The 26878-nt window shown below is 38.8% G+C and overlaps 3 protein-coding genes, 1 non-coding gene and 1 pseudogene across 5 annotated transcripts; 3 read left to right on the forward strand and 2 right to left on the reverse strand.

Annotated features, from left to right (window-relative positions):
- The first annotated feature begins 1987 nt into the window (after nt 1-1987).
- Nucleotides 1988-2779, forward strand: LOC147937408 (uncharacterized). Its single transcript, XM_087468793.1, has 2 exons — nt 1988-2491; nt 2570-2779. The coding sequence occupies exons 1-2, from the start codon at nt 1988-1990 to the stop codon at nt 2777-2779; spliced, it is 714 nt and encodes a 237-aa protein (XP_087324919.1).
- Nucleotides 2780-10167: 7388 nt separating this feature from the next.
- LOC147937409 (small nucleolar RNA R71) lies at nt 10168-10274 on the forward strand. The gene has a single exon (XR_015569717.1). It is a non-coding gene; the product is annotated as a small nucleolar RNA R71 (small nucleolar RNA).
- Nucleotides 10275-14389: 4115 nt separating this feature from the next.
- LOC147937410 (uncharacterized) lies at nt 14390-14890 on the forward strand. Its single transcript, XM_087468794.1, has one exon. The coding sequence runs from the start codon at nt 14390-14392 to the stop codon at nt 14888-14890; it is 501 nt and encodes a 166-aa protein (XP_087324920.1).
- A 4133-nt stretch (nt 14891-19023) lies between these two features.
- LOC147937411 (U-box domain-containing protein 40 pseudogene) lies at nt 19024-22091 on the reverse strand (annotated as a pseudogene). Its single transcript, XR_015568035.1, has one exon. The product of XR_015568035.1 is annotated as a U-box domain-containing protein 40 pseudogene (transcript).
- Nucleotides 22092-22368: 277 nt separating this feature from the next.
- On the reverse strand, nt 22369-25082 carry LOC147937412 (uncharacterized). The gene is made up of 2 exons (XM_087469049.1): nt 24962-25082; nt 22369-24080 (listed from the first exon to the last, which is right to left on the reverse strand). The coding sequence occupies exon 2, from the start codon at nt 24039-24041 to the stop codon at nt 22452-22454; it is 1590 nt and encodes a 529-aa protein (XP_087325175.1). The 5' UTR covers nt 24042-24080; nt 24962-25082; the 3' UTR covers nt 22369-22451.
- Between the last annotated feature and the right edge of the window lie 1796 nt (nt 25083-26878).

Raw genomic sequence — 26878 nt, forward strand, 5'->3', positions numbered from 1 at the left:
AAGTGGTCCTGCTTGGCCGAAACCTATGTATCAGGTGAAGAAAAATCTTGTTCCGCAGCCTGGTGTTTCTTTTGAGTCAGTCATCCCTCCCGCTGAGGCCATGGTGGTGAAGGAGAAAGACTCACTCATGGTTGATGTTAATGGTATGCATGGTGGTGAGAATGAGGCTGGTTTGTCGATGAGTTCTGATGATCTTCTTGAGGATGGGGAATTTCAGGAGGGTGAGGCACCGGGTCTGGTTGAGGATTCAGTTGTTAATATTGATGATGGTCAAATGGAAACGGATAAGGGTGGGTCCGATGCTGAGGATGATGCTTCACAAGGTAATGTTTCTAGAAGGCGGTCTTAATTAGGTTACTAGAAGGCGGTCTTAATGTTTCTAGAAGGGACCAGACGGGATGACAGCCCTTTTTTTCAGAGGGTCTGGCCTCATTTAAAAGGGGACTTGGTTGCTCTGGTTAGGGATTTCTTTCGGACTGGCATGTTTGATCCCAGAATTAATGAAACTAATATTTGTTTGATCCCAAAGGTTGAAACACCAAAAAGAATGGCAGAATTCAGGCCTATTAGTTTGTGCAATGTGAGTTATAAGATAATTTCGAAAATTCTTTGTTTCTGGTTAAAGAAGATTTTGCCATCTATTATTTCTGAAACACAATCGGCCTTTGTTTCTGGTCGGTTAATTACGGATAATATTCTGGTGGCCCAGGAGATGTTTCATGGCTTACAGACCAATAGGATGTGCAATGCGGATTTTTTGGCCTTCAAGACGGATATGAGTAAGGCCTATGATCGTGTTGAATGGGATTTCTTGAAGGCGGTCTTAATTAGGTTAGGATTTGATTCAAAATGGATTTCTTGGATAATGTGGTGTGTGAGCTCGGTTTCCTATCAAGTGTTGCTTAATGGTCAACCCCGTGGATCCATTTTACCAAAGCGGGGGTTGAGGCAGGGGGATCCTTTATCTCCTTATTTGTTTATTCTTTGTACTGAGGTTTTGATAGCTAATATCAAAAAGGCGGAGAGGGAGGAGAAAATTTCGGGTATTAAGATTGCACATGATTCGCCCCCTATTTCTCATTTTCTTTTTGCATATGATAGTCTGTTTTTCTGTAAAGCGGATGAAGAACAATGTTCAACAGTCATGAATATCATAGGAAACTATGGTAAAGCTTCTGTTCATGAGGTAAATTTGGACAAGTCTTCTATTATGTTTGGTAAGAAGGTGACCCCGGAAGTCAAGGACAAGGTAAAATCTGTTATTGGGATTTCCAAGGAAGGGGGTATGAGCTCATACTTGGGAATTCCTGAGAGTCTCGGCGGATCAAGAGTACAAGTTTTTGATTATGTGCGAGATAGGTTAAATGATCGGGTGAACGGTTGGACAGCCAAGTTTTTATCAAAGGGAGGGAAGGAAGTCTTACTCAAGTTGGTGGCTTTGGCTCTTCCGACGCATGTTATGTCTTGTTTCAAAATCCCTCAGGGTCTATCGACCAAAATGACGAGTGCAATTTCAAATTTCTGGTGGAGCTCTGATGGGAACGACAGGGGGCTCCACTGGGTGGCTTGGGATAAAATGTGTAGGGATAAATCAGCGGGAGGATTGGGATTTCGGGAATTGGAGACTTTCAATGATGCTCTACTGGCTAAACAGTATTGGCGTTTAATATAGTTTCTGAATTCTTTATTTGCTCAAGTGTTTAGAGGTCGATACTTTAGGAACAATCATCCATTGATGGCCAAAAAACCTTATTCACCCTATTTTGGGTGGAGAAGCATTTTTTCAACCAAAAGTTTAGTGGAAAAAGGTGCTTGATGGTCGGTTGGGTCAGGGTCCAACATTTCGGTTTGGCGGGATCCTTGGATTCCCGATCAGTATCCTCGACCTGCAAATGGTAGGGGTAGACTTCTACACCCAAATCTAATGGTAAATCATTTGATTAATCCACATACTAAAGAGTGGCATTTACCTATCCTTCAGGAATATATGGATCCGGAGGATATTCAAATTATTAGGAGTTTGCATATTAGCAAATTTGTAAAACCTGATCAATTGGTGTGGCATTATACAAAATCGGGTTGGTATTCGGTTAAGTCAGGTTATAAGGTAGCTCACGCTATGAAGGCGGAAGTGGAATTTGGTCCAAATTGTAATGTCCTGAGGTATCAGGCATGGAATCTTCCGGTATCGTCAAAAATTAAACACTTTTTCTGGCAGATCGCTTCTGGCTCTCTTCCGGTGACGGTGCGATTAGCTTCCCGGGGAGTTAATTGTGATACGATATGTAAGAGATGTGACCTAGTGGCAGAGTCTATTAATCATGCTTTATTTGAGTGCCCTAGTTCCTCTAAGGTGTGGGAAAAGATTTATGATGGATTACACTCATACAAGTTCCCTTTTGGTTCGATCTATTCAAATCTAGATTATATATATGGGAAAGGGTTAGGTCCTATGGCTTTAGGAGCGACACACAGTTCGATACCGTGGTTGGTTTGGTTTATAAGGAAGGATAGGAATAAAAAAGTTTTTCAAGGGTTACAATCAGAGCTATTAGATATTGTTAATCAGGCTTTAAAAGAACAATTGTGGTGGGAGGAAGCCCAATTAGCAACAAGGAGTGGGCCTGGTTTGACGGAACCTTTGCAAGGTCCGGAGATGATAATTCGGTGTCAAGTTGATGGTTCGTGGAAATCTACGGACCAATATTCTGGTTTAGGCTGGTGGTGTGGTGATGGTGAGAATCAGACCTTGGTTTTGGGTGCAAGATGTCAACGCTGAAGTGTGTCCCCCCTGCATTCGGAGATGGAAGCATTATTATGGACGATGGAGTGTGTTCTTTCCAGAGGCATTGCGTGTCAAAGGTTCAAGACGGATTCTGTAGAGGTATTTTCAATGGTGCAAGCTCCAGAAGAGTGGCCGGCCTTCTCTACGTTTCTTGATGAGTTCCAGGTGCTTAGTGCCTCCCTGCCTCCTTTCACCCTTTCCAAAATTCCAAGGTCGTCAAATAATAAGACTAATTGTTTAGCGCGTTCTTCTAGATTGCTTTCGTCGGAAACGCTTTTTGTAAACAACTCTCCTCCAGCTTGGGCAACCAATCTTGGAGTTTCTTTTTAATTAATGTTTAGGTTGAAAAAAAAAATTAGTATCATTAAAAATAGATTAAAAACAAGTTTATATCGATATCAATATATGTAAAATTGTAAACTTATTATGATTATTCGCTAATATTACAAATATATTTCTTATATCATATGATGAAGAATATCTTTGATCTTGGATGTAAAGTGTTATCGAGCAGATTATGAACAGTGGCAATGGAATATGTCGAATGATATTTTTGTAATTAGAACTAAAAATACACACAGTAAAACCTCTATAAATTAATAACGTTGAGACCATGATATTTTATTAATTTATAGTGATATTAATTTATATATAAATAAATAATTATTAATTTATAGTGTAAATAATATATAATGTAAATTAATAATTATTAATTTATAGATGTATTTATTTTTTAAATTCTTAAATATTATGAATTGAGACAATTTTATCAAATTAGACTTTCAAATATTAAAAATTTTATGGTTTTACAATTGAATTTGTAATATTTAGAAAAAATTAGTGACGATAAATTACAAATACTATAAACAAATTCACTTATACACATTACATACATAGATTCAAATTTATGAATAACAATATTATTTGTCGTATTTTAATAACCTATAAAACTATCAAAATGAAAATGATGCTTACCTAGAAATTCAAAAACTTTGAAAAAGTTAAGCAATTTTATGATATGTTATAGATTATTTTATATTATTGTAGTTTAAAAATACAATATAACAATTGTTTTATAGTTATGAGCCTTAAGAGAAAATCCATAATTTTAATGCATATTATTATATCATATATATATATATATATTAGAATCATCTTTTACATAGATATTCCAAAAAATTATTTTCTTATTATTTTATTAAATTTTGGTATTTTTTACACTGATTCGATTCGAAATCAGCAAAAATTATTAATTTATAGTGTTATTAATTTTTACAATATTAATTTACTAGAAGTTTTATTTTCAAGTCAACCATGTATATTAATTAATATAAGCCCAAATTTAAAACCATACGAGTGACCAACAAACCAAAATCTACTGAGCATTTGCGCGCAACCCGGCTAGCCGACGATGAGAGTGACTTTAATTAGTAACTTTCAAATTAATATTTTAATCGAATCATTTCTGCTTATCTGATTTGTCATGTTACCTCAGTAGTCACTACACACACATTCAAATATTCAAAACCATCATAATCCATAACGTCAAAACCAAACTTGCGGGAACGAGCATATTACTGTATGATGTGCTCCAAAGAACTAGGACACAGTACTGTATGATGTGATTTTTGTATGCCCCATTGATCGATCCTTCATTTCAGGTTTTGCCTCAAAAACCCTATTAAATGATGTCTAATTTTTTCATTGGTCGTCTCATTCTGATCTGCTGTATAATTTGTGTCATATAATTGAATTTTTAATCTGTTCTGTTTTCCAGCATTCATATATACACAAGGCTTCTAAATACAAACAGATGATGTCCTGACAGATCTTGATGGAAAGTTGAGTTCAAGAACAATAGACGAATGTTAATAATTACTGCAAGAAGTTTATAACAAAAAAAAAAGTGTTAAGAATTGTATAGATTTTTATATACTCAAGACTCATTCAATTGGCCGTTTTAGGCTTTGAACCAGAAGAAGCGTTTATAAACCAGTCTCAGCCGCCAGATGTTCTAGAAGTTCTCCAAAATCAGATAACTCCATGAATGCAAGATCACAATTCACAAGTTCAAGGCTAACTATATATAGACTACATAACGTAATTCACTAAGTCCGCTGGAAACATTATTATGATTCTAGATTCAAGTCAAGATCACAAAGATAACAATACTTTTTCTTAGTACTTATACAACTAATAAAGGCCAATGGAAACAGGATTACGATTCTAAGAGCAATCAATCTGGCAAAAAATGGTGAAAGTGTCAGTTCATGGGTTAATTACTTGTCTGTTTTCACTCATTGTCTCAGTAAGTGAATTCGAAACAGAACCTTGTTCATGGTTACGTCCACTTCGTGACATATGTGTTGCTGATGAAACAAGTCACCACCAAATAATGTAAAACAGACGTTCTGATAGAGAACGAACTGACACATATCTGATTAAAGACATGCAAGATTACATTCATGTAAATCAATCATTCGCAGACAGTGGGATTGACATTGGCTTTGAATAGTTCAAATGTCTGAAAAAGAATCCAAGAATCACACAAAAGGAAATAAAACTAAATGCAATGTTATTTACAAAGGGTTGGATGATTGTGGTACCTCATGGGTTGGTGAAGAAGGAGGTTGTAACAGCTTCCATGCTTGCCAATGTGTAACCAGGGTCGTCACGGCTTCAGTAGGTGCCAAAATTCGCTCCTCAAAGAGCTCGGTGATGTGCACGGACGACTTGCTCGGACCAGCATCCGAGAGGTTGATCGGGTAAGACATCACGTAGCCCATCGGGTACGACATTGGGTAGTAGGATGGGTAGGGTGGGAAAGGTCCAGGAAGGTCACCCGTGTAGCCCCCTGCAGGGTGCATCGAGTAGAGCATCAGATAGGGCATCTGGTATGTCTGAGGGAGAGGACCCGTGTGCTCACCCGAATGTGTGCCCGATGGTGTCATCGGGTAAGGCATCGTGTACCCCATTGGGTTAGGCGTCGGATAGGCATCTGAGTGGCTTCTCCGCGATCTGTCGGGTCTGGTTACATCCTCCTTTGGTTGGGGCTCGTAAGATGACGCTCCGTGAGGCTCTGGAGGTGCTAATCCTCGGATCCCTCCTAGTGGTCCGCTTCTCCCCATCCATGTGGGCGCATAAGCTGAAGTGGGGGCTGAGGTACAGCTTGCCTTATCTTGCAGCTCCTTGATCTGACTCCCCATTACCTTCACCGAGCCGGTAAGGTCCTTCACTTTCCTGCCCAGGAACTTGTTCATCCTCTTTAGCCATTCGATCCTCTTGTGAGCTTCTCTCACTCGAACAGGTTGCTTTTGAGAGCAAACATAGTCCTCAAAATCATACTCCTCCGAGTTGTCTCCTTGTCCTTGCCCAGTCAGCTGTCTCTCTTCAGCTTTGGATGCCTCCTCCGGGTTGTACAGCTCCTCCAAAGGTGGTGCGAAGTCTATGTTATCCCCTAGCCGGATTTTGGTGCACACGACGTTGGGTAGGATCATCTTGGTAGCCCCCACTGCAGGATGATTGAACTTGAAGAGCAACATGTCATTTGGCTTCTCATAAGCCAAGTATCTCGCCAATGTGAGGTAGTCGATGTCCAACCATCTCGGCTCATGTACCACTCCCTTCAAGGGCACATCGCAGGCCACCAAAATTGGTGTGACCAATACTCCTATGGAGATCTCTCCAGCTCCCTCTCTTCTCTATGTTTTCATCGCCCAAGACTTAAGGTAGAGGAACTGATCGAGCAGCACAAAGACCATTCCAGTGTCCACAGCATCCCCTACCAGCGGTGTACCATCCCTAGCATTGTCTAAAAATCCACACAAGGCTATGTCTAGCAGATGGAGCTCATGATCATTCACATTCCCAGTCTCCTTCCTAGCGAATAAAGTGCAAGCTAGAGACTTTTGAAAGTACTTCAAAACGGGCTCCTTATTTGAGCGGATTTAGAGCTTGTAGACTTGTATGGAAGTTTGTCTCCTATTGTCAGCCATAGGGACTTCATCTCCTCCTTCCTCACCTCCATATTCTCTCCACTACCGGCCTTGAACCCATACAGCGTCTCCAACTCATTGAAGGTTAGTCGGTACTCCTTGTTGCGCACGGAGAAAGTGATGAACCCGATCCCCCCATCGGGTAGTAGGGTTGGGTGGTCCTCGAAGAAGTGTAACCGTAGCGTGGAGAGGAAGTGAACCGTCTCCTCCTCATAGGCTTCAAGGCTGGTTCACATCATCTTGCCCAGGTGGCACATGTCGAAAAGGAACTCGATATCTCTAATGATCCCAAACTGTTTCATCGTCTCACGGTGGGGGTAGCGGGTTCCTACGAAGCTCATCTTGCGGAGGACCTTGAATAGCTTGGCTGGAGTCTCCACTTCTCTCTACTTCAGCCTCCTACATGCTATCTTGGTGCGTTCTTGCTGCTCCTCATCATTGTCAGGGCTTTCACCCTTGGTATCGTGATCTTATTCTTCCGCTGCTCTCTCAGCTACTTTCTCAGCCTTTTTAGAGGCTGGTCTCTTCCCTCTTGCAACTGTGGCTCTGCTTCGCAGTCGTAACGATTGGTCCTCCTCCGGTTCTCCTCCTCCTACATCTGAATCGACCTACATCGGGTCAGTAACGGTTCGCTCAGACGTAGACAGGTTCCTACGTTGAGGAGATCGGCGGATTGCAACTGCAATTGGATCGGGAGAGAGAACACGGGTATCTACCCGATCGGGTGCTCGAGTGCTGGCTAGGGTGGATGGTCGGGTGGGAATGCGATACGTCCAGCAACCGGTTGGGAATATGGAACGTTTCCTCTTCCTTGGGATTCACGAGGTTCGACTGCATCACCTCCGGTTCTTGCAGCGGCGGAGGTTGATCTGCTTCCCTTCTTTTGGTAGGTTTTCATCTTTGATGTCATTGATAAAAGCCTTAAAAAGAAAGAAAAGCTAAACTCGAGATCAATAGGGTTAGTTCTCGAAAATCTTAGAACACTCGTGTTTGAGAGAGAGAAGAAGTAAGAAGAAGGAAGTTTAAAAGTTTTTAGCACTTATCGATTTTGTCTTGGGGAAGAGGGATTGGTCTTCTTAAATAGGAAGGGCTGCCGCTAGGGTTTTCAATTTGGGCTTCGCCAAGAGTGGGCTTGGGGTTGTGGAATTCGGACTCCACTCGCCACCCGAGTAGGAACACGATCAGGCGCATCGTGTACGGATTTGGGTGGAGCCTCGAGTTCCGCAAAATTTCTTTTTTCTCTTTTTATTTTTTTATTTCAATATAAAATATATATATATATATGTAAATATGCAAAAATAGAAAATAAGATAAAATAAATAAATAAGAATTAAAATAAAATAAAGGTACCTTTGGGACTTCCTCCCAAGTGAGCTTGTTTTAAGTCACTAAGCTTGACTCTTCATGCTCTTTTAAGCATGGGTATAAGGAGGGAGAGGTTCTGCAATCCTCTCCACTGGAACATACTGGCTCAACCAATCTTCCTGGTCTTGATCTGGTTCCACAACAAATGTAGTGTTGACTATTCTGAGATGCTTGACTCTTCTTTGCTTTGTCTTGGTGGAGAAGGCTTGACCATCAATGGTTGGCCTTTTAATTCCTTTCCTGATGCCAAACTCCATCATGAAATGCTCTCCATGCTCAATTCTGATATTGCCTTGTTTCACGTAAATCACTGCTCCTACTGTTGCCAAGAATGGTCTTCCTAGGATCAGTGGATCGTCTGGTTCCTTATCCATATCGAGGATCATGAAATCAGTAGGGACTTCCACTGTTCCAATCCTGAGAGGCAAGTTCTCCAGGATACCAATGGGATGTCTGATTGTTCTATCAGCTAGAACCAAATACAAACTACTTGGTTTAAAACTGCTAAAACCTATCTTGTTGGCAACTGACAGTGGCATGATGCTGTCTGAAGCTCCCAAATCACACAAGCATTTGTCAAAAATTCAAAGTCCTATCGAACACGGCAAAGTGAAAGAGCCGGGATCCTCCAATTTCTCCTCGATTCACAGTTCAAGATCTAAGCACACTCCACTCCTCAATATTGCATTCCCAATCTCCTTGACAGCTTCCTTAACTTCAATCTCCAACTGAGCTGCCTCCTTGGTGATTTCCTCTTGAAGTTCGTGTGGTGGCAAGAGAAAAGGAGGTGGAGCTTTTCGCTTGGCCATACACTCCGCAAGTGCCTCTATGTGGATGTCAAGAGTAGCATTGAACCTTTTCTCTAATTCCCCTTCATCTGCTACAGGCAGTTGAGGTTGATCTGTCATCTGAATATCTATCTGATGTATCATCCGATCACCATCATCGGGTGTCTCCTCGGGTTCAGCTTCGGGTGGTTCATCGGTTTGTGATTCTCGAAACAGTGCTCGATCATCAACTCGATCAGTCTCCTCGGGTATAGGCTCGGGTTCATGCTCGGATATGTAGTACTGGTACTCATTCCGCCAATGATGATCCATATCCTCCCCATCTTGAATATCGATGTCCTCAGTGAGGTAGTCCTCATAATCATCATCAAGAAAGATGGCTTGGGCAGTGGCATAATCCTTTGGGTTCTGAACAGCTTTATCTGGGAGCTGGTAGAGTTTTGGAGGAGGTTGAGTGTTATGTTGGCCTTCTAGGTATCTAAGCTTAGTGTTGAGAGAATCATACTTGGCATTCAGGTCATCATATCCAGAATCAATCTTATTGCTCATTTCCGCAAAGCATTTCGCGTTGTCCATGGCAGTCGATGCTTGACTCTGTATCATTTGCTGAAGTAATCCTCTAAGGTCCGCGTCTTGTGATTGGTTTTGTGGTCCTTGTTGTGGTTGGAATCCAGGTGGTACAATTGGTTGGTGGTAATTGCTAGAGTACTGCTGCTTAGGAGCATAGCCTTGATTGTATTGAACAAGCGGCTTTTGCTGAACCTGGTTCCCTTGGACTGCTGATGGGTAGATTTGGTCTTGGGCATTTGCAACATTCGGGTTACGGTATGACAGATTCGGGTTTGGTTTAAAGTTGTTGTACCCCTTGTTGTAACCTCCTTGGTTGTTGATGTAGTTCATGTCCTCTATCTGAGCAGTCTCCCCATCTTGTTGCAGAAACGGATCTTCCTCTGAGATGGCATGGACGTGCTGCTGCTGGTTGAGGAGTCTATCCAACTTGTCATTGAGAGCTTTCATATCTCTCTTGTATTTGGCATCATCGTCTCCAGTAGATCGCACAGTGCGATCATACTCCTCATTGTAATGGAAATCAGATTGAGCCAAGTTCTCCACTAGGTCCCAACCTTCGTCTACATCCTTGTTGAGGAAGTTACCATTGATTGCGGTGTCCAGCAACATCCGGATCTTAGGGACTACACCTCGATATAGTGTACTTAGCAATGATGCATTGCTGAAACCATGATGAGGGCATCTGCTTGTGTATCCCTTGAAACGTTCCCAAGCTTCACTGAACGTCTCATTATTTTTTTGAACAAAGCTGGAGATGTCATTTCGCAGCCTTGGAGAAGAATTTGGATAGAAATGCCTTCTTGCATGCTTCCAAAGTGGTGATGGATTCCTTGGGGAGTGATTTCTCTCAGATGTGTGCCTTGTCTCCCAATGAAATGGGAAAAGCCGGAGTTTGAATCCATCTTCACTAACTCCATTTATCTTGGTGAGGCTACAGAGCCTATCAAACTCATCCATATGGTCCAATGGGTCCTCCATTGACAATCCTTGAAACTTGTTGCTTTGTATCATCTAGATGAGACTACTCTTGATCTCAAAGTTGTTGTTCTGAACAGCAGGTGGCACAATGCCATGTACTTGAGTATGAGTAGAAGGTGCATCTCCTGCCCCTATATGGGTCCTCTCTTGAGGAGCTGGTTGACCATTCTGATTATTCATTGTCTCCTCAATTGTTGTTGGTTGTGGGTGCTGGACTTGTTGTTGACGGATAAGCCTTGGTCTGTAGATGTGGTCGATGAATGGACTTAAGTGTTGGCTACCCTTAGATCGTGTTTGCATGTACAATCAATTACCGAGTGAGTACATGAAGGTCTACCCGATCCAGGTGATCAAGTGACGGGTCGGGTGGGTGCTCGGGTTGTTCCTGAAATGTAAAACAAACAGACACGAAAGTAAACAAGTCTGTACCAAACCAAAGTTGATAATAGAACTTGATCTAGAGAGTGCTGAAATCTGAAATGTAGCAAATAAAATTCAACCAAATGGCAACGACGCCAAATTGATAACATGATTTTCACCCAGGGTATCAATTCCCTATGCAGTTGTAGTACAAAGGGTTATCAATCCAAATGGTTATTATGCTAGCAGATAAGATATGATCAGTACTGTGCAAATCAAGCCAGACAAAAAATGGTTTTGATCTAACAATCCTAAAATAAATAAAAGAAAGCAAATAAACAAGAACCACATGACCTAAGCACTCAATGCAAGCATTCGAGTATATGATCGGGTGGGGTGATCGAGTAAGCAAGATGAATATGAACAGCTCGAGGGGTTACACGAAGCTGGTGATCGAGTACCATTTCGGGTAAGGGATCGAGTGATGAATAAAAATGTAAACAATCAAAATACGAAAGCTCCTAAGGATAGGGTAATCGACTCCTAAGGCTTCCTGACCAATATAGATGTCTTACATGCCTCAAGCAAATATTCCTTAGACAATGAATCTCTAAAATCTTGTTAAAACACTCTCATGTTCATTTCTGCATATACTCCTCGGTCTGTTCGATGGGGTGCACGAGGATATGTTCGGGTAACTCCTCGGGTAGGTCTTCAGGTTGTTCTTCCTTCTCTTGAATCTTCCTCGATCGGGTTGGGGTTCGGACTGTTCTTCCTGCTCAATAGCTCCTTCGGGCACATGCACGGGTTTGACCTTGTTTCTCCCCATTTTAGGCTCTAAAGCACTTGTTTTCATCCAAAATGTGCAAATGCAAGAATGCAACACCCTAAATGGTCTAAAGTCAAATTCCTAATGTAAATGACCTAAAAATGCTAAAGTTAGAGTATAAACAATGCAAAATATAGACAAAAAAGGATGCTTAAAACATGTAAATTAGAGAATTATCGATTTTCCATAAGACATAGTTTAAACCCCTTAAGAAATGAGTTAGGTTCAATATTTATAAGTTGTTTTTACTTTTGTTCCTTTTTCGCTTGAATTTAAATTTATTACAAATGTTCAATTTACTAGCTCCAAACCAATGAAATGATTTTCTAAAGAGAGGAAAATAGCCAAGTTGAAGAAAGATAAAAACTTTAAATGTGAAATGTGTTCACAAAACGTGTTGAAAAATTTGAGACCCTTCAATCTCATGATATGAAATAACTAACTCAACTCTTCTAAATTTTCTTTTTTAGTCTATATTTTAATGTAAACCATTGATATATGAAAGCTCATATTTCTGAAAGCATATATAATTCCATACCCTTAAGTTGTGACCAAAAGAATAAGATAAATTAAACAAAAAAAAAATCAATATTTTCATACTAAAAAATACATAAAATTTTTTAAAATAATTCGACCGCAGAAAAACAAAAACTAAAACGTAATTAATTAGTGACATTTTGTTTCAAACCACAGTTCGTAACTTTCAACTTTTTTTTTAATTAGAAATTACTAGTAACTAGGATTCAGCCTTCCTCCCGGCATATCACGGGAAAAATATTTCAAAACAAGTTAAATTTAATTTCAAATTTAGAATTATATATCAGAAAATCATTTAAAAAATATGCTAAATAATAAAACTAAAAATTTTCTCAAAAAAAAAAAAATAAGAAGTAGACTAAAACATCATAAATATTAAATATATATAACTGTGAGTTTAAAAAAAAAACCATCAAAATAAAACGAGAGAAAAAACCCTATCGAGAGAACCCTGCGGCAGTTGAGTCCGGCGAGCATGGGTTCTTCCCTCCCATGGGATAGCCCATGTCTCCATCTTCCTTCACCGAAGACCTACTCGCAAACTGTTTCATCCTCTTGATCGCCAACTTTTTCTTCTCCCAAAACATTGTCTGGTGTTACCGCCGTGGAGAACACGATGACTATTTCTAACCATGCGTCCTCTGCTCCGGAAGTAAAGGAAGGTGCTATTGAAGTTGAGGGGCCACCAGCTTTAGTTGCAGATTCTCAGCCTCTGTGGTCTAAGTTCGTTGGTGGTTATTTCATTGGTGATGCCCCCCACATCGGAAAGGTTCATGCGACCGTTAATCATAGATGGTCCTCTCCAGCGAAGGTCTCTATGATTGATGCCCAATTCTTAAGTCCGTCCTTTTCAAAATCGATGATGTTAAAATGTGTCAGAGGGTTCTTCAAAGGCATTTCTAGCATATTGCAGATATCCCACTCTTGGTTCGTGAGTGGAGTCCTTCAATTCTACCGCAAGTTCCAATCCAGACCTCTCAGCAATCCCGATATGGGTGAATCTTAATAGTTTCCCAGACTCTCTGTTTTCTAATGAAGGTCTGCAGTTTCTTGGTGATCAGATAGGTTCAATGCAGAGGCTCCATCCAAACACGGTGCGATGTGTCCGCCTGGACATGGCTCGTCTGCTGGTTGTTGTCAACTTGGAGAAGCCGCTACCGGAAAATCTAACGGGTTTGGGGCTAACTATCTCTGTCTCTTACCCATGGCTCCCGTCTCGGGGTTCTGTGTGTCAGGAATGGGGACATGTCGAGAAAGAATGCGTTAAGGTGAGAAAAGGAGCTGTGGTGGGTGATCTAACTGCAGGAAAATCACCTGAAACGGGGATTGTTCAGTTGTCTTCCCTGCATAACCTAATTGTAGGTACTGAGGATGATGCAGGCAGCTGGTCACTAGTAAAGAAATCAGGTCGATCCCCGACAAACCCCGTCTCTGTTACTGCAGTTGCTTCGAAAACTTTGGCAAAGGAAGACACAACTAGCTCCACCTGTCGGTTTCAAGATCTCACAGAGACTCTTGAGGATGGAGAGTATGAACCTGAGGATCAAGAGACGGTTAAGTCCAAGTCTGAGGACCAATCAGTAAATGATGCTCAGGGGCATTCCGACTTCTCTGTTCTAAAGGCTAAGTCGCAGCGTGGGAGATCACGCTCTAGACCAAAGACTATAGTTAACCGTAAAGATCAACAAACAAGTGTCTCCGCAAATCAAGCAAAGAAAGCTTCCCTCGGGAAGCACTAATGATCATGTCATCCCTTTTTGCGTGGAATACAAGGGGTTTCAACAAAATGCAAAAACATAATGTGGTTCGAGAGAAGAAGCCGTTTTTTGGTTTCTTCTTCAAACTCGAGTCAATGAAGACAATTTTTAGAATATATTTGGGTCTGCTTTCCCAGGGTGGAAGGCTGAAACAAATTATGATTATCACAGGCTAGGGAGGATTTGGGTATGTTGGAGAGAAGAAGTAACAGTGCATATATGATATAAAAGCCCACAAATTATCACCTGTTGGGTTACTTCAGGAACAGGTGAACAATTTATGGTTTCATGCATGTATGCTATGAGAGGAGATCCAACAAAACAACGATATTTTTGTTCAAGGCCAGCTACCGTGGATCATTTTGGGGGATTTTAACGAGACATTAGCCTCATCGGAGCATTCTCGTGGTACTGTTGATTCTGCAATGCATGGATTTCAGTCTCTTATTTCTGATTGTGAACTTGATGACCTGGCATATGTGGGACCGTATTTCACCTGGTGGGACAATCAAGGGGACAATCCCATAGGTAAAAAACTGGATAGTGCAGTAGTAAATGGGGCGTGGGGACAATTTTTTCCAAACTCCTTCGCAAGCTTTGAGACTTGTGGTGTTTCTGACCACTGTCGGTGCAGTGTCAGCCTCTCTCACCAAGTGCATACTGCTCGTCGACTTTTCAAGTTCTTCACTTATCTTGGGGATTCGCCAAAGTTCCATTCGACAGTTCAGCAAGTTTGGGACGCCTTTGAGCCTCTCTACCACTCCAGATCAGCTCTCTTCCTTTATCACAAGAAACTTAAAAAGCTAAAATTCAGTTTGCGATCTTTGAACCAGGAGAAATATGGTGATATTCCAAAGAGGACTAGAGAGGCTTTCGATGCATTATGTGACTGCCAAAACGAGGCTTTGACTAGTGGAATCATTTAGCTGGGGTTGAAGAACAGTTTTATCGGCAAAAATCTCGACTGACATGGATGAAGTATGGAGACCAAAACACAGCATTTTTCCATCGCATTGCCCAGGCTCATGCTTCAAAAAATGTTATCCGACAGCTTAAGACTCAAGCATGGGAAACTATAACAGAGGCCTCAGAGATTAAGCGTGAAGCAGCTGCTCATTTCCAGCAATTTCTCCATGCGTGACCAGACAATATCGAGGAAGCTTCAACTGATTTCTTAGCAGACTTATTAGACTACCGTTGCACTGAGCGTATTGAATCTTCTCTTGTCTGTGATGTTACTGTCGAAGAAGTTAAAGGGGTCTTATTTTTGATGCCATCCAGTAAAGTCTCGGGTCCTGATGGTTACCCTGTAGAATTCTATCATTCAGCGTGGGATATTGTTGGACCAGATTTTACTACGGCAGTTCAGTCTTTCTTCATATATGGTTTCATGCCTCACAGAGTCAATACTAGCATACTCTCGTTGATCCCAAAGACCACAGACCTAGAAACAATGAAATATTATCATCCCATCGCTTGTTGACTATCATTGAACCGAACCAAACTGCTTTTATCAAGGACCGTCTACTCTTGGAGAATGTTCTCCTTGCCTCAGAGCTCGTAAAAGAATATCAGAAGTCCTCTATTTCTCCCTACAGTGCCATAAAACTTGACATCTCTAAGGCTTTTGATACAGTAGAATGTATGAAAATTCACACCAATGTCCGTACGTCCGTACACTCACCAAGATGGGTCGTCCGTACGGTTCGGAGGCTTAGCAAGTCCAGTCCAAGAGGAACAACCTCCAACGGTCACCAATACTTTGAGATCCTTCCATAGAGCCGTTGGTGAGATTAAGCAAGTGGGAAGCAAGTCAAACCAAGATCACATGTTAGCTTAAGGAGATGTCACTCTCATTATATGTAATTGTGCATAGCATCTTATGTAGAATATTATGTATTGTAAATGTCTATATTTAGATTGTAGCCAGGAGCTAAATCAAGTTAGAAAAGAGATCATCTCTTTCTCCATTACACTAGAACACTCTCATATTTGTTATACTCTTTTACTCTATTTTTGCTCTGTTTTACACTCTGCCTCAATCTTTGTTCGATCTCACAATATCTCACAAATCTTTCCATACTCTTTTGTCCTCTTAAATTTTACATAGTATCAGAGCCTAGTTTTTCCATATTCTAAATCTCACACCCACCAAACACTTCCGCTCTAATCCCTTCTCCCATTTCTGCTCTGATCTCAAGAGTTGTTCATCTTTACTTGTTGGATAATAACTTTAATCAACGGACAACTCACCATGGAAGGCACCAAAACCTTTATCGTTCTAGTTACTCTCAAAGGAGAAAACTACTTATTGTGGGCAAGAACCACAAAAACAGCCCTATGTGGCCAAGGGCTTTGGTCCCATATTACTACAAATGAAGCTTCAAAGAGCAAAACCGCTGAAGACAGCAAAGAGCTTGACGCCAGTGGAGAAGACAAGTGGTTCCAAGAAGACCAAGGAGTTCTTGCCATCATTCAAAACTCACTTGATGCACCGGTCCTTGAAGCATACTCCTACTGTGAAACCGCAAAGGATTTATGGGATACACTTCAAAATGTTTTTGGGAATGCCACGAATGTAAACCGAATTTTTGAGATTAAGCGAGCCATCAACAATCTCAACCAAGAAGATATGGAGTTCACCAAACACTTTGGAAAATTCAGATCCCTTTGGGCTGAACTGGAAATGCTTCAACTGAGACCATCGACCCTACAATCCTAAACGAGAGGCGTGAACAAGACAAAGTGTTCGGACTACTCTTAACATTGAACTCCTCCTACAATGATCTCATTAAGCATATCTTGAGGTCAGATAAGCTCCCATTCCTCGACGATTTATGCAATCAGATTCAAAAAGAACATGGTTCTATCAGTCTATTTGGAGCCAAAGGAGAACTAATGACAACCAACAAAGTGGAGATTGCTTCTGCAAACAAAGGATACTACAAGCATGAAGACAAGAATCCACCCTTTTGTGAGCATTGTAAGAAGCCTGGTCACTTCAAGAGTCGATGTTGGATTCTTCATCCTCATCTTCGAACGAACCGTTCAATGACTGGTCATGGAGGACCAAGAGCTCACCAAGCAAACGTGATGGGAGAAGCAACAACCTCTACACCAAACAGTCATACTCTGGAGGGAATCAAAATCAGAGTTGTGATTATAGAAACCTTCCTTGGTCATCCATGTCCTTGGTTCATAAAACCTAATGATCTTATACCCAAACGGGGTCAAAGAAATCACCATTAAACCGGTTGCGATCGTCAGATATCGAGATTTAGGGTTTGGTATGATCCGGAACTGCTTTGTAGCAGGTTTACAAACGATGTACTCTGGTATCGTTATCGCTCCTTTAAACCTATCACCGATACAGAGCAAAATCCCATGATGTGTATCACAAGCTTGGATCTTTGCGTTGTTCAGAGGAAGAAACTGAAGTGAGATTTGGGTTTTATCTTCTTTTTCTTCTTGTTCTGCTTCAATGCCGGGGACGAAACGGGGGTGATACTAAACGATTTGTCCGCTCTATGGAGATGATGATCGATAAATCTCAACTTCGTTTGTTGCACTCTTTGTTTAGTAAACGGAATCTTGGAATCTCCGTCGCTGAACAATGAGAGAGGATCTCTTGAATCGCGTCTTGGTTCAACATCGCGCGTGGCCAGAGAAAAACCTTTGTGAGAATTGTTCTTCGATTGATCAGAGAAAAATAAGCTTTTTGTATCTGAAAGTTGGATTGCTCTATCCTTTATCTATATATAGAGAATAGAATAATTACCCTAATCCGTAAATAAATAGTAATTTGTCGAGGACGACAAGACTTTGGGATACAAAGTTTCCTTTTCCTATTTGTGATTTCCCAAAAATAAAAATAAAATAAAAAGAAGCAAAATAACATCATTCAATCATTTTTTCCCATTTAATTAATAGTATATTTCATTTTTTTTTTCATTGAACGACATGCCAATCTTTTAAAATGAAGTTTTTGTTTCTCATAGCAGTAAGTTTTTAATGATTTTATTAAATGTTAATGTGTGTCTGTTATGGTTTTTTTGTTGAATATCTTTTTGAAAAACTTGAACAATTGTGTGTTTATAATTTTTTTTTATCATAGAAATAAATAAATAGCAATTGGGGTACCAATTGAGACTTATATAATTGTTTTTGGTAAGCAATTGGAATGAGTACCAATTAAATTAACTTGGCATTGAAACAAAAAATATTATAGAAGAAATTCATAATTTAGTAATATTCATTGAAATCTAGATGAAAATGAATGCAATGTTAAAATCAAATTTATTCCAAATATATAATCTTGATGATTCCCCTCCAGATTTAAACTACAGCAAACTGAAGATTGATACTATTTTTTTTTTCAGTAGGAGAATCAGTTCCCATCTCTTAATTAGGAATTAAAAAGTCATCCCTTAGTCCCTTTACAACTTTTTTTCATTGTTCCTTTTACTAAAAAAAAAAAAATCAAAAGCAAAAGATAATAAGAAAAGAAAGGATGGGATCTCTGTTTTAGAAATCGCTAGGCACTAGTCGGGCGGTTGGGGTGGGCCTAGCGCCTAACGAAAAAATCAGATATTAAACGAAAATTAATCGGGGACTAGTTTTAGGGTTATTTTATTAAATTAATAATAAAATAAAAATATATAGTATTAAATATATGTAAAATTTTGTTTATGTTAAAATAAAAATATCAAATAAAATATAAAACTATATGATTGTCTTTAAAATTACGGAAAACACATAAAAATGTAACTTTAAAAAAAAAATTACGATTTTCATAAAAAGTTTGTACATTAGATATTGTAAAACATCATAAACTCTTAATTTAAATGTCTAAATAAAAAAAATACATATTTGATTTATATTTGGTTCTAAAAATATTTATTATATACAAAATTTGGCGGAAAATAATCAGATTAGACTAGTTATAATTAAATTAGACAGTATAATTGGATAATCGATGTTAGACAGAGACTAGTCATTAATCAAAACGAAAAGGATGGACTTAGTGATTTTGCGAGACATAATCGATGCTAGGCGGAGATTTTTAGAACACATATGAGATTAACAAAAAGAAAAGCCACCCAAATTGCCATAATATACAAAGAACCCAGCCAGTCATAAAAAAAAATTTCACAAAAGAAAAATCTCATCTCCGAGACTCCAACTAATTACAACCCCAAACCCTATTATTTAGAATTTTTCTTAAAAAAAAATCCACAATTAATTCTTGTTTTTAGAAAAGCAAATAAATAACGAGTTAAAAAAAAAAAAAAACACGTCAAAACTCGGCCGAGTTAACACACGATTTCTCACCACCAAGTCGATACCGGCTCCGACTAACATCATCGGAATTAAGCAACTCTTCCCAATCAACCTCCTCATTCTCCGGCGAATCATCATCTTCCATTTTAGCTCTCAACACTTCCAAAACTCTTCTCGCCTTCTGCTTAGCTCTCTCTCTCCCACTCCTCTCCACTTTCACCAACTCCTCCACCGCATTCGCCGCCATAGCCAACCCCTTAAACCTCAAACCACCGTCGTGACTCAGCCCATACAAAACCGCAAAACAGCTCTCCCTAGTCGACTTGTGAACCTCTCTAGCTCCTCTCAAAACCTTAACCATACATTCAACACCTCCCGAGTGACCGAGTCAAGCAAAGCTGGTCTACTCACCGGACACGAAGCCATGTTACAAAGAATCAACAAAACACGACCAATCATCTGTCCTAAATTCACCATGTTCAAAAGCATCTGAGCGGCTCCGAGCTTAACAAGCTTCCCTCTGTTGCTCTGCACTAGAGAGAGATGATACAGAGCCAACGCCGAGTCATGCCGAGTCAACTCAGTACCAACTCGGATCAGATGAAGCAGCGGCTCCAAAGCTCCGAGAACACCAATCGCCTTCTTGTTCTCGTCTTCCAAAGCTAAACTGAAGATAACCCCGGCGGAATGCTCCTGCGCTTCGACGGAGCCGCATTTCAAAACGTCGATCAACGGCGGAACGATTCCTGACCGTACGATCTTAACTTTGTTAGATTTCTCCAAAGACAAGTTCACAAGAACCGCCGTGACGTTCACCTGAACCGTCGCGTACCTCGAGACGATCAGTGACTTAAGTGCAGAGATGAGTCTCGTCGTACATAAACTGATTCTTGAACCTTCGTCGATTCTCGTAACGCGTCGAATCGAAATCAAAGCTTCTTCAATCTCTGAGATTCGATTACTCTTTAGCTTTATGAGTAAAGCTTCTTCTTCTGGTGTTAGGTTTGGTTCTAACGAATCGATTTCTCCAGACGAAGGTGAAGAGAAGCAACTAGGTTTAGTTGTTAATTGTAGTGTACGGCTCGATGAAGCTACTGACTCGTCGGAGCTTGAATTGAAGTAATTAGGTCTCCGATCAAGCTCAGTCGCGGCGTGGTTAAGTCTCACTGATGGTTTGTCTCTAATCGCTTGGATAAGCTCTTTCTCCGAAACAGAGACTTTTCTTCTTTGTGGCTTTTTCTCCATTTAAGTGAGTATAAGCTTCTCCGCGGTGGCGGAATCAAGTGGCTTCGGCGGTGGGAAACACCGGCGCTCACACCAGCTGAGAATTGCGGATTTCAAGGCGAGGTTTGGTATCACGGTGGAGAAATCTGGAGGTGGGTTTGGAGTAAAGCCTAGGTTTTTAGAAGCGATGACGCAAGCTCTCTCGCAGGAGTGACCGGAAGAGACTATGATTGGGTCAGCCATTAAAGAGCCTGAGATCGGACAGAGAAACTCAGATGGGATCTCTGGTTTGGTCGGAGAGTTGCTGTTTGATGAAGAAAGATGATGAGGAACGAGATAATGAGATTCTCCATTTGGATTTGCCGGCGAGAGATTCTCGTCGGGAAAGGGTGTCGCTTTTGTCGTGTTGAGAATGAAGAACCATTAGGTTGATGACTGGTCGCTGAACCTCCATTTAAAAATTTGATTTTTCTGAGTGGAAGTAGCTAAAGTTGAAGCTTTGTTGAAGAAGAAGACCCATGAATGTTCTTGAGATTTTTGTGGGAGGGAGAGAGAGATTTGAGGAAACTGTGGATTTCAGGATCCAAGAGATTTGTGGATTTCAGGAAACTGTAAAAGACTATGATTAAGTGTCCAGAAACAACCTCTTCCTTGATCAGCCATCTCAAAATCCACAGATCCACAAATCTCTGTTACTCGATATATCAATTTTTGCATGTGTTAACTGTTTGGGTTGGGATTTTGTGGATTCACATGTGTGTGTGCTTGACTGCTTTCAACTGTTTTTTGTATATTGAGCTTTGAGCATTGATGATGTTTTTTCTTTTTCTTTTCTTCTTTCAACATTTGTTATTCTTAATTTCTTTAACAAAATAAAAATCTCATCTTTAAGGTTTTACCAAAATTAGATATTGATAACCAATTAGATTTTTTACCTATAATTTATAAAATAATATTTCAATACAGATCTTTAATAATATACATATGTATATATACTATATATATTAATAAATCTTATTTAATTTCATATGAATTAAAATTTAAGAGATATTTTGATATGACCCATATAAAAACAAATTTCTTTAATGGGATATAAGTTGTACTCTTCCTCTCCATATAAATACTATAACAAAGTATCATCCAAACAAAAACTGAAGTGTTATAAAGATAGATAAACCTCTAGCCTCTCAATTAGTGAGAAGTTAAATCATATATTCGTATGGTGACAGAAGATTAGTGATATGAAGCTAGTGATTCTTGGACAAACTTTTCGTTAATCTAAAAAGGTTGATGATATATGTCATATGTATAATAGATGAGCATGCTCAAAAGGAAAGCTTTAATTAATACGGTAATTTCATGTTTGATGCAATTATTATGCAAAAACAAAGTTTGTAAATAACCAAGAACAATACTGTCGTTTTCAGCTTTATGAATGTTCAAAAAGTTTTGCTTTATGTTTTTTGCCCTTTGTTTCTGGGAAGTCAATTTGTATTCTTTCTTCAGTGACTTTGATAGACATTTTCTCCAATTTTTAGTATCATTGACCCAATGATAGAAATGTATAGTTACTGTGATATTGAAATGTTTTTTTTGGGTAAGTAAATTAAATTGGTCTTTTAAATTGCTAGTAAATTAAAAGAGAAATATCTTAAAATAGTATTAAAACAATTTTAATGGACAATTGTAGCACACATCCCATAAATTTCCAAAAATAGCATTATTTAAAATATTAAAATATTTAAAATTAATTTTTAGAATTTTTTTTTTTAAGTTTGGGTTCTCATTTTCTCATTTAGGATATAGTTTTGAGGGATAGAGTTAAGTATTTTTAATTTAGGACTTAATTTTGAAAGATTAATTAGTGATATTTTTGGAATTTTAAAGATGTTGTGCTAAGTTTGGAAAAAAAACTTATTTTGATGCTACTTTTGAGAATCTCCCAAATTAAAATATGATCTTTATATAAAAAACATAAGTGATTCACTTACTTTTTTTTAGATGACTAATGTTGATTAATAGCAGTTTTTTCTCTTCCTCTGCACTGTTCAAGCTTTTGTTCAATTCTATAACCTGTTTCTCTGCTGATGCCAACCGTGCTTCTAATCCTTTAACCTGAGTTGAGGAATGTCTCTTATGGGCCTCGTGTACCTCCACCAAACTAGAAAGTTCACTCTCTTTCTTTTTGTGTTGGTCTTTCAACTTTCCCAAGTCACCTTCGAGTTCTTCTTTCGTGATAGCTGCAACTAATTTTTCCACTTGTGAATCTCTCTTAAATTTCTCGTGTGCCTCTGCCAAACTAGAAAGCTCACTCTCTTTCTCTTTGTGTCGGTCTTTCAACTCTCCCAATTCATCCCTGAGGTCTTGTATGGTGTTCTGCGTCTGTTCAAGCTTGTCCGTAGTTTCCAAATTTTTCGAGGAGATGGCTTTGTTTTCTTCCTCTGCATCCTTACTCACACTTAAATCTGTGACCCGCTGTTGTAAGGATTCCACTTGAGCTTCTAGTTCGTAGATCTGCATGTTTTCCACTTTCAGCCAATTGTAAGCAGCTTCTTTCTCTACCAATGCTTTCTCGACACTGGTGATCTGATTCGACAATTCTGATTTCTCTTGCTTCTCTCTCTCAAGTTCTTCTTTCGTGATAGCTGCAACTAATTTTTCCGCTTCTGAATCTCTCTCAAGATCTATTATACGAGAACGAACTGACTCTAGGTCCCTCTGCAGTGTCGCTACTGTTTCTCCTAGTTCTTTTCTTTGCAACTGTGATTGGCTGTCCTTCTCAGTCAGAAGTAAAAGTTCGCCTTCTTTCTCAGCGAGCTGCTCTTTTAGTTCTTGTACGGTGGTCTGAGCTTGTTGGATCCCATCTGAAGTCTCCGAAACTTTCAATAGTAGAGATTTATTCTCTTCCTCTGCACTATTCATACCACTGGTCAGCTCCGAAACTTGCTGCTCCGATGCTTCTAGCTGTTGCTTGAAATTAGAAGCTTCATCTTTGAGCTGGTCACTCGTTGTTTTCCAATCTTCTGCAACTTTTTCAACTTCTTGAAATCTTTTGATACTATTGTCTCTTTCAGTTTGCAGTTCATCTCTCTCTTTTTTAAGATCTTCTAACTTCTGGTTCAGTTCGGTTTCTGTTTTGCCAGCGACTTCCAGTTTCTGATGCAGTTCCCTGTTATCAGTCAGAGCTGTTGTCTTTTCATCCTCAAGTTTTTGAGTTAAACCTGAGAGTTCAGTTCCTCTCTCGTCCATTGACTTCTCAAGTTCTGTGATTCTTGCAACCATTTCTCTGTTTTGCGCTTCCAATTGCTCAATTACGGTGGTCTTGCTTGCAATCTCCCTCTCAAGATCTATTATACGAGAACGAACTGACTCTAGTTCCCTCTGCAGTGTCGCTACTGTTTCTCCTAGTTCTTTTATTCGCAACTGTGATTGGCTGTCCTTCTCTGTCAGAAGTAAAAGTTCGCCTTCTTTCTCAGCGAGCTGCTCTTTCAGTTTGCTCGAATCAGCTGTGAGTTCCTCCTGTAGCATGATCTGTGCCCGTTCAAGCTCATCTGAAGTTTCTATCGTGGACATTGTTTTGCTTTCTTCTTCTGCAGCCTTCAGACTTCAAGGCTGCAGACCAAACAATTCACAGAGAAACTTATCAGAAGAAACGTTAACGAGTAGCTTGTTCAAATTAAATAAATAATTAACAAAAAGAGGTACCATCCTTTTCAAAAATTTATGTTCGTAATATAATAACAGATTAGCAAACTAATAATAATAATAATAATTTATTGGGCTTTTTACAGAATCAAGATCATAGGTTGAATTGAACGAAAAGAGAATATAATAACAATAGAAAAAGATCTCATGAGGAGCCAAATCAGTTGTTTCTTTTCGTTCGTATATGTTACTAGAGTACCTTTCACAAACTATAATAAACAATACATTGAACAGCTTCAGTTCAACAAAAACAATCTCGAACCGGTCATCCAATACTACTTAAAATAAGCATCTCTTTCTAAGGAAATTACTAGTGAAAACTGTAAAACAAATACGAACAATAACAAGGAGGACCCTTTCAGCCCCAGAGAAACAATTCATATAGGAATCTAATAGTAAACTCTAAGCATATCAAACTCATTAACAAAACCAGCCTGAATTGTTACAGAACAAACAAAAAAGTTAAATAAAAAACCCCAATCGTCAAAAACCTCGAAGACTAACAAATACAAGTTTTGGAAACTGAAGGTCGTGATCTTGATTCACCTTATATTAACCCTACAACAAACTTTTAATGAGCCGAATCAACGATAACCCAACTGATCTAACTCTAAATTAAACCATCTGACGATTCAAATCCAAGAGATAAAGCCGTAAGACCAAAAAGCCTGATGGAAGAAAGAAGCAAAGCAACATAGACAGACTAGTACTTCAAAATCGATTATCCAAACTCATCCCGAGAAAACGAAGCTACCAAAAAAAATCATTTCTAAACCCTAGAATTTTACCTGGAGGAGAGAGACGATGGGGGAATCTTTTCGTAAACTCAGTGCCGTGCTTACTTGATATAAAAAGAGGCAATAGCCCTAGGCCACATCCCAATCATATATTTTTTTAGGCCACATTTTGTTAAAATTTATTCAGTTAATTTTAATATTCGAGTGTTTTTAAGTAAAAATTTGATCTTTTATCATCATTAGCATTTATCTTTTTGTTGTCATCTTTTATACTTCTTAATATTTGATCCAAAAACTCTATGCAAATTTATTTTAATCCAAATTTTAGATAATATAGTGTTGATTAAATTTTAAAAAGTAATTTTTAATAATTTAGCCCTAGGCCTCTCGAGTCGTTGGCACGACACTGCGTAAACTCGTACCCGGCTCTGCACTACACGCTCCACTCAATTCTTGTCAACCCGGTCAAAACATCATTTGACTGTATTATCGTGTGTGACGCTTTTGCTACCGATAATATAATATTAGTTGATTTTTTTGTTTACATTTTTTATTATATTCATTCCCAATCAGAAAAAAGGAAAATTTTAGTTGATTGTATATAATATTAGTTGACTGTATTATCATATTACATTTTTTTGTAAGACTATCCTCATTATTGTATTGTTTCTTAAAGCAATTTTTAATAATAAAAAGGAAGAAGAAACTTTGTTAAGAGAAAAGGAAAATTTTGTTGATTATTGGTAAAACCAAATTAAGGTGTTTCTTAGTAATAAATATAGTAAAATAATAATTAATAACTTAAAATATTCAAAATTATTTTTTATATATCATAGAAAACATATTTTAATAATAAAAACATAAAATAACATACAACATTTAAAATTAAAACATAAAACATTAAAAAAAAAATGTCGTCTAGTTCACCGAAACCAAATCGACGGCGAATCTATGGAGAATCAGATGTGGGAATCAATTGGAAGAGAAGAAAGAAGGAACTTGGCGATTTTGTCGAGAGAAAGATAGAAGAGAGAACTCGAAAATGAAAGAGAAAGACCAAAAAAAATTTACCCCGTTAATCTCATTTCACCTTTTAACCCATTGATATTGCGCTACCTGTTCTCCTCATCGCAATGCAACACTGTTGGAGCAAAGAGCACAAAAAATATATATATATATTTGAAGGTGACTGCAAGCAGATTACCGATATCCTGAACGGAAGCAGTCTCAATTTTAGAAGCTTTAATTGGATTCGTAACATCAACTACTGGAAAACTCGCTTTGATGATGTAACTTTCAAGTGGACATCCAGAAACAACAATTGGGCAGCTGATTTGTTGACCAAAACTTTGATTCCAAACAATTTATGTTATTATGTGTATTCCTCTTGTTCCTTATTTTCTGTTCACTTTTCCTAATTAATAATAAAGAAGTCGTTAAAAAAAATCCGGGCATGTGTAATGCCGTAATTAAAGTTTACCACATGATTAACGCCTCACCTTACACGAAGTAAGTGCCTTTCCCGCCCTTTTTTACATAATTATAAGACTGATGATTTTATACTACGCTAGTATTAGACCCATGCCATGCACGAGACATATATTTTTTATTCAAGCAAAATCTACAATTTTTCTTGTAAATAAATATGAAAAATTGAAAAAGATAGTCAGCCGAAGGACTTTTAAAAACCTGACTCTACACTACAAAATTGAATAATTTGAAAGAGTCTATTTTCCGAGTATCTCTAACGACAGCTCATTTCGATTTTCACATCCCGGCTTCCTTTTAGTATTCTTTGTTTCTTTCCCTTGTTCAACTTAATTATCTTTCTTCTATATATCAGAAGTTTACATAAATATAATAGAAGAGAAGAGAAGGAACGTAAACACACTCACATTTTTAGTATGTTCGATACTCTCCTCAGAAGCACAAGTTGTTTGTGCATGTTTTTGTATCTGAGTCCAGCAA

Source organism: Camelina sativa, chromosome 10, assembly GCF_030686135.1.
Source record: "Camelina sativa cultivar CO46 ecotype springtype chromosome 10, ASM3068613v1".
NCBI lineage: Eukaryota > Viridiplantae > Streptophyta > Magnoliopsida > Brassicales > Brassicaceae > Camelina > Camelina sativa.

Coding starts and splice junctions, on each gene's coding strand:
- LOC147937412 (XM_087469049.1), bottom strand. CDS start 24,041: ATGTCCACGATAGAAACTTCAGATGAGCTTGAACGGGCACAGATCATG.
- LOC147937410 (XM_087468794.1), top strand. CDS start 14,390: ATGCATGGATTTCAGTCTCTTATTTCTGATTGTGAACTTGATGACCTG.
- LOC147937408 (XM_087468793.1), top strand. CDS start 1,988: ATGGATCCGGAGGATATTCAAATTATTAGGAGTTTGCATATTAGCAAA. Junction 2,492..2,569: donor ACAGTTCGATACCGTGGTTG/GTTTGGTTTATA, acceptor ATTGTTAATCAG/GCTTTAAAAGAACAATTGTG.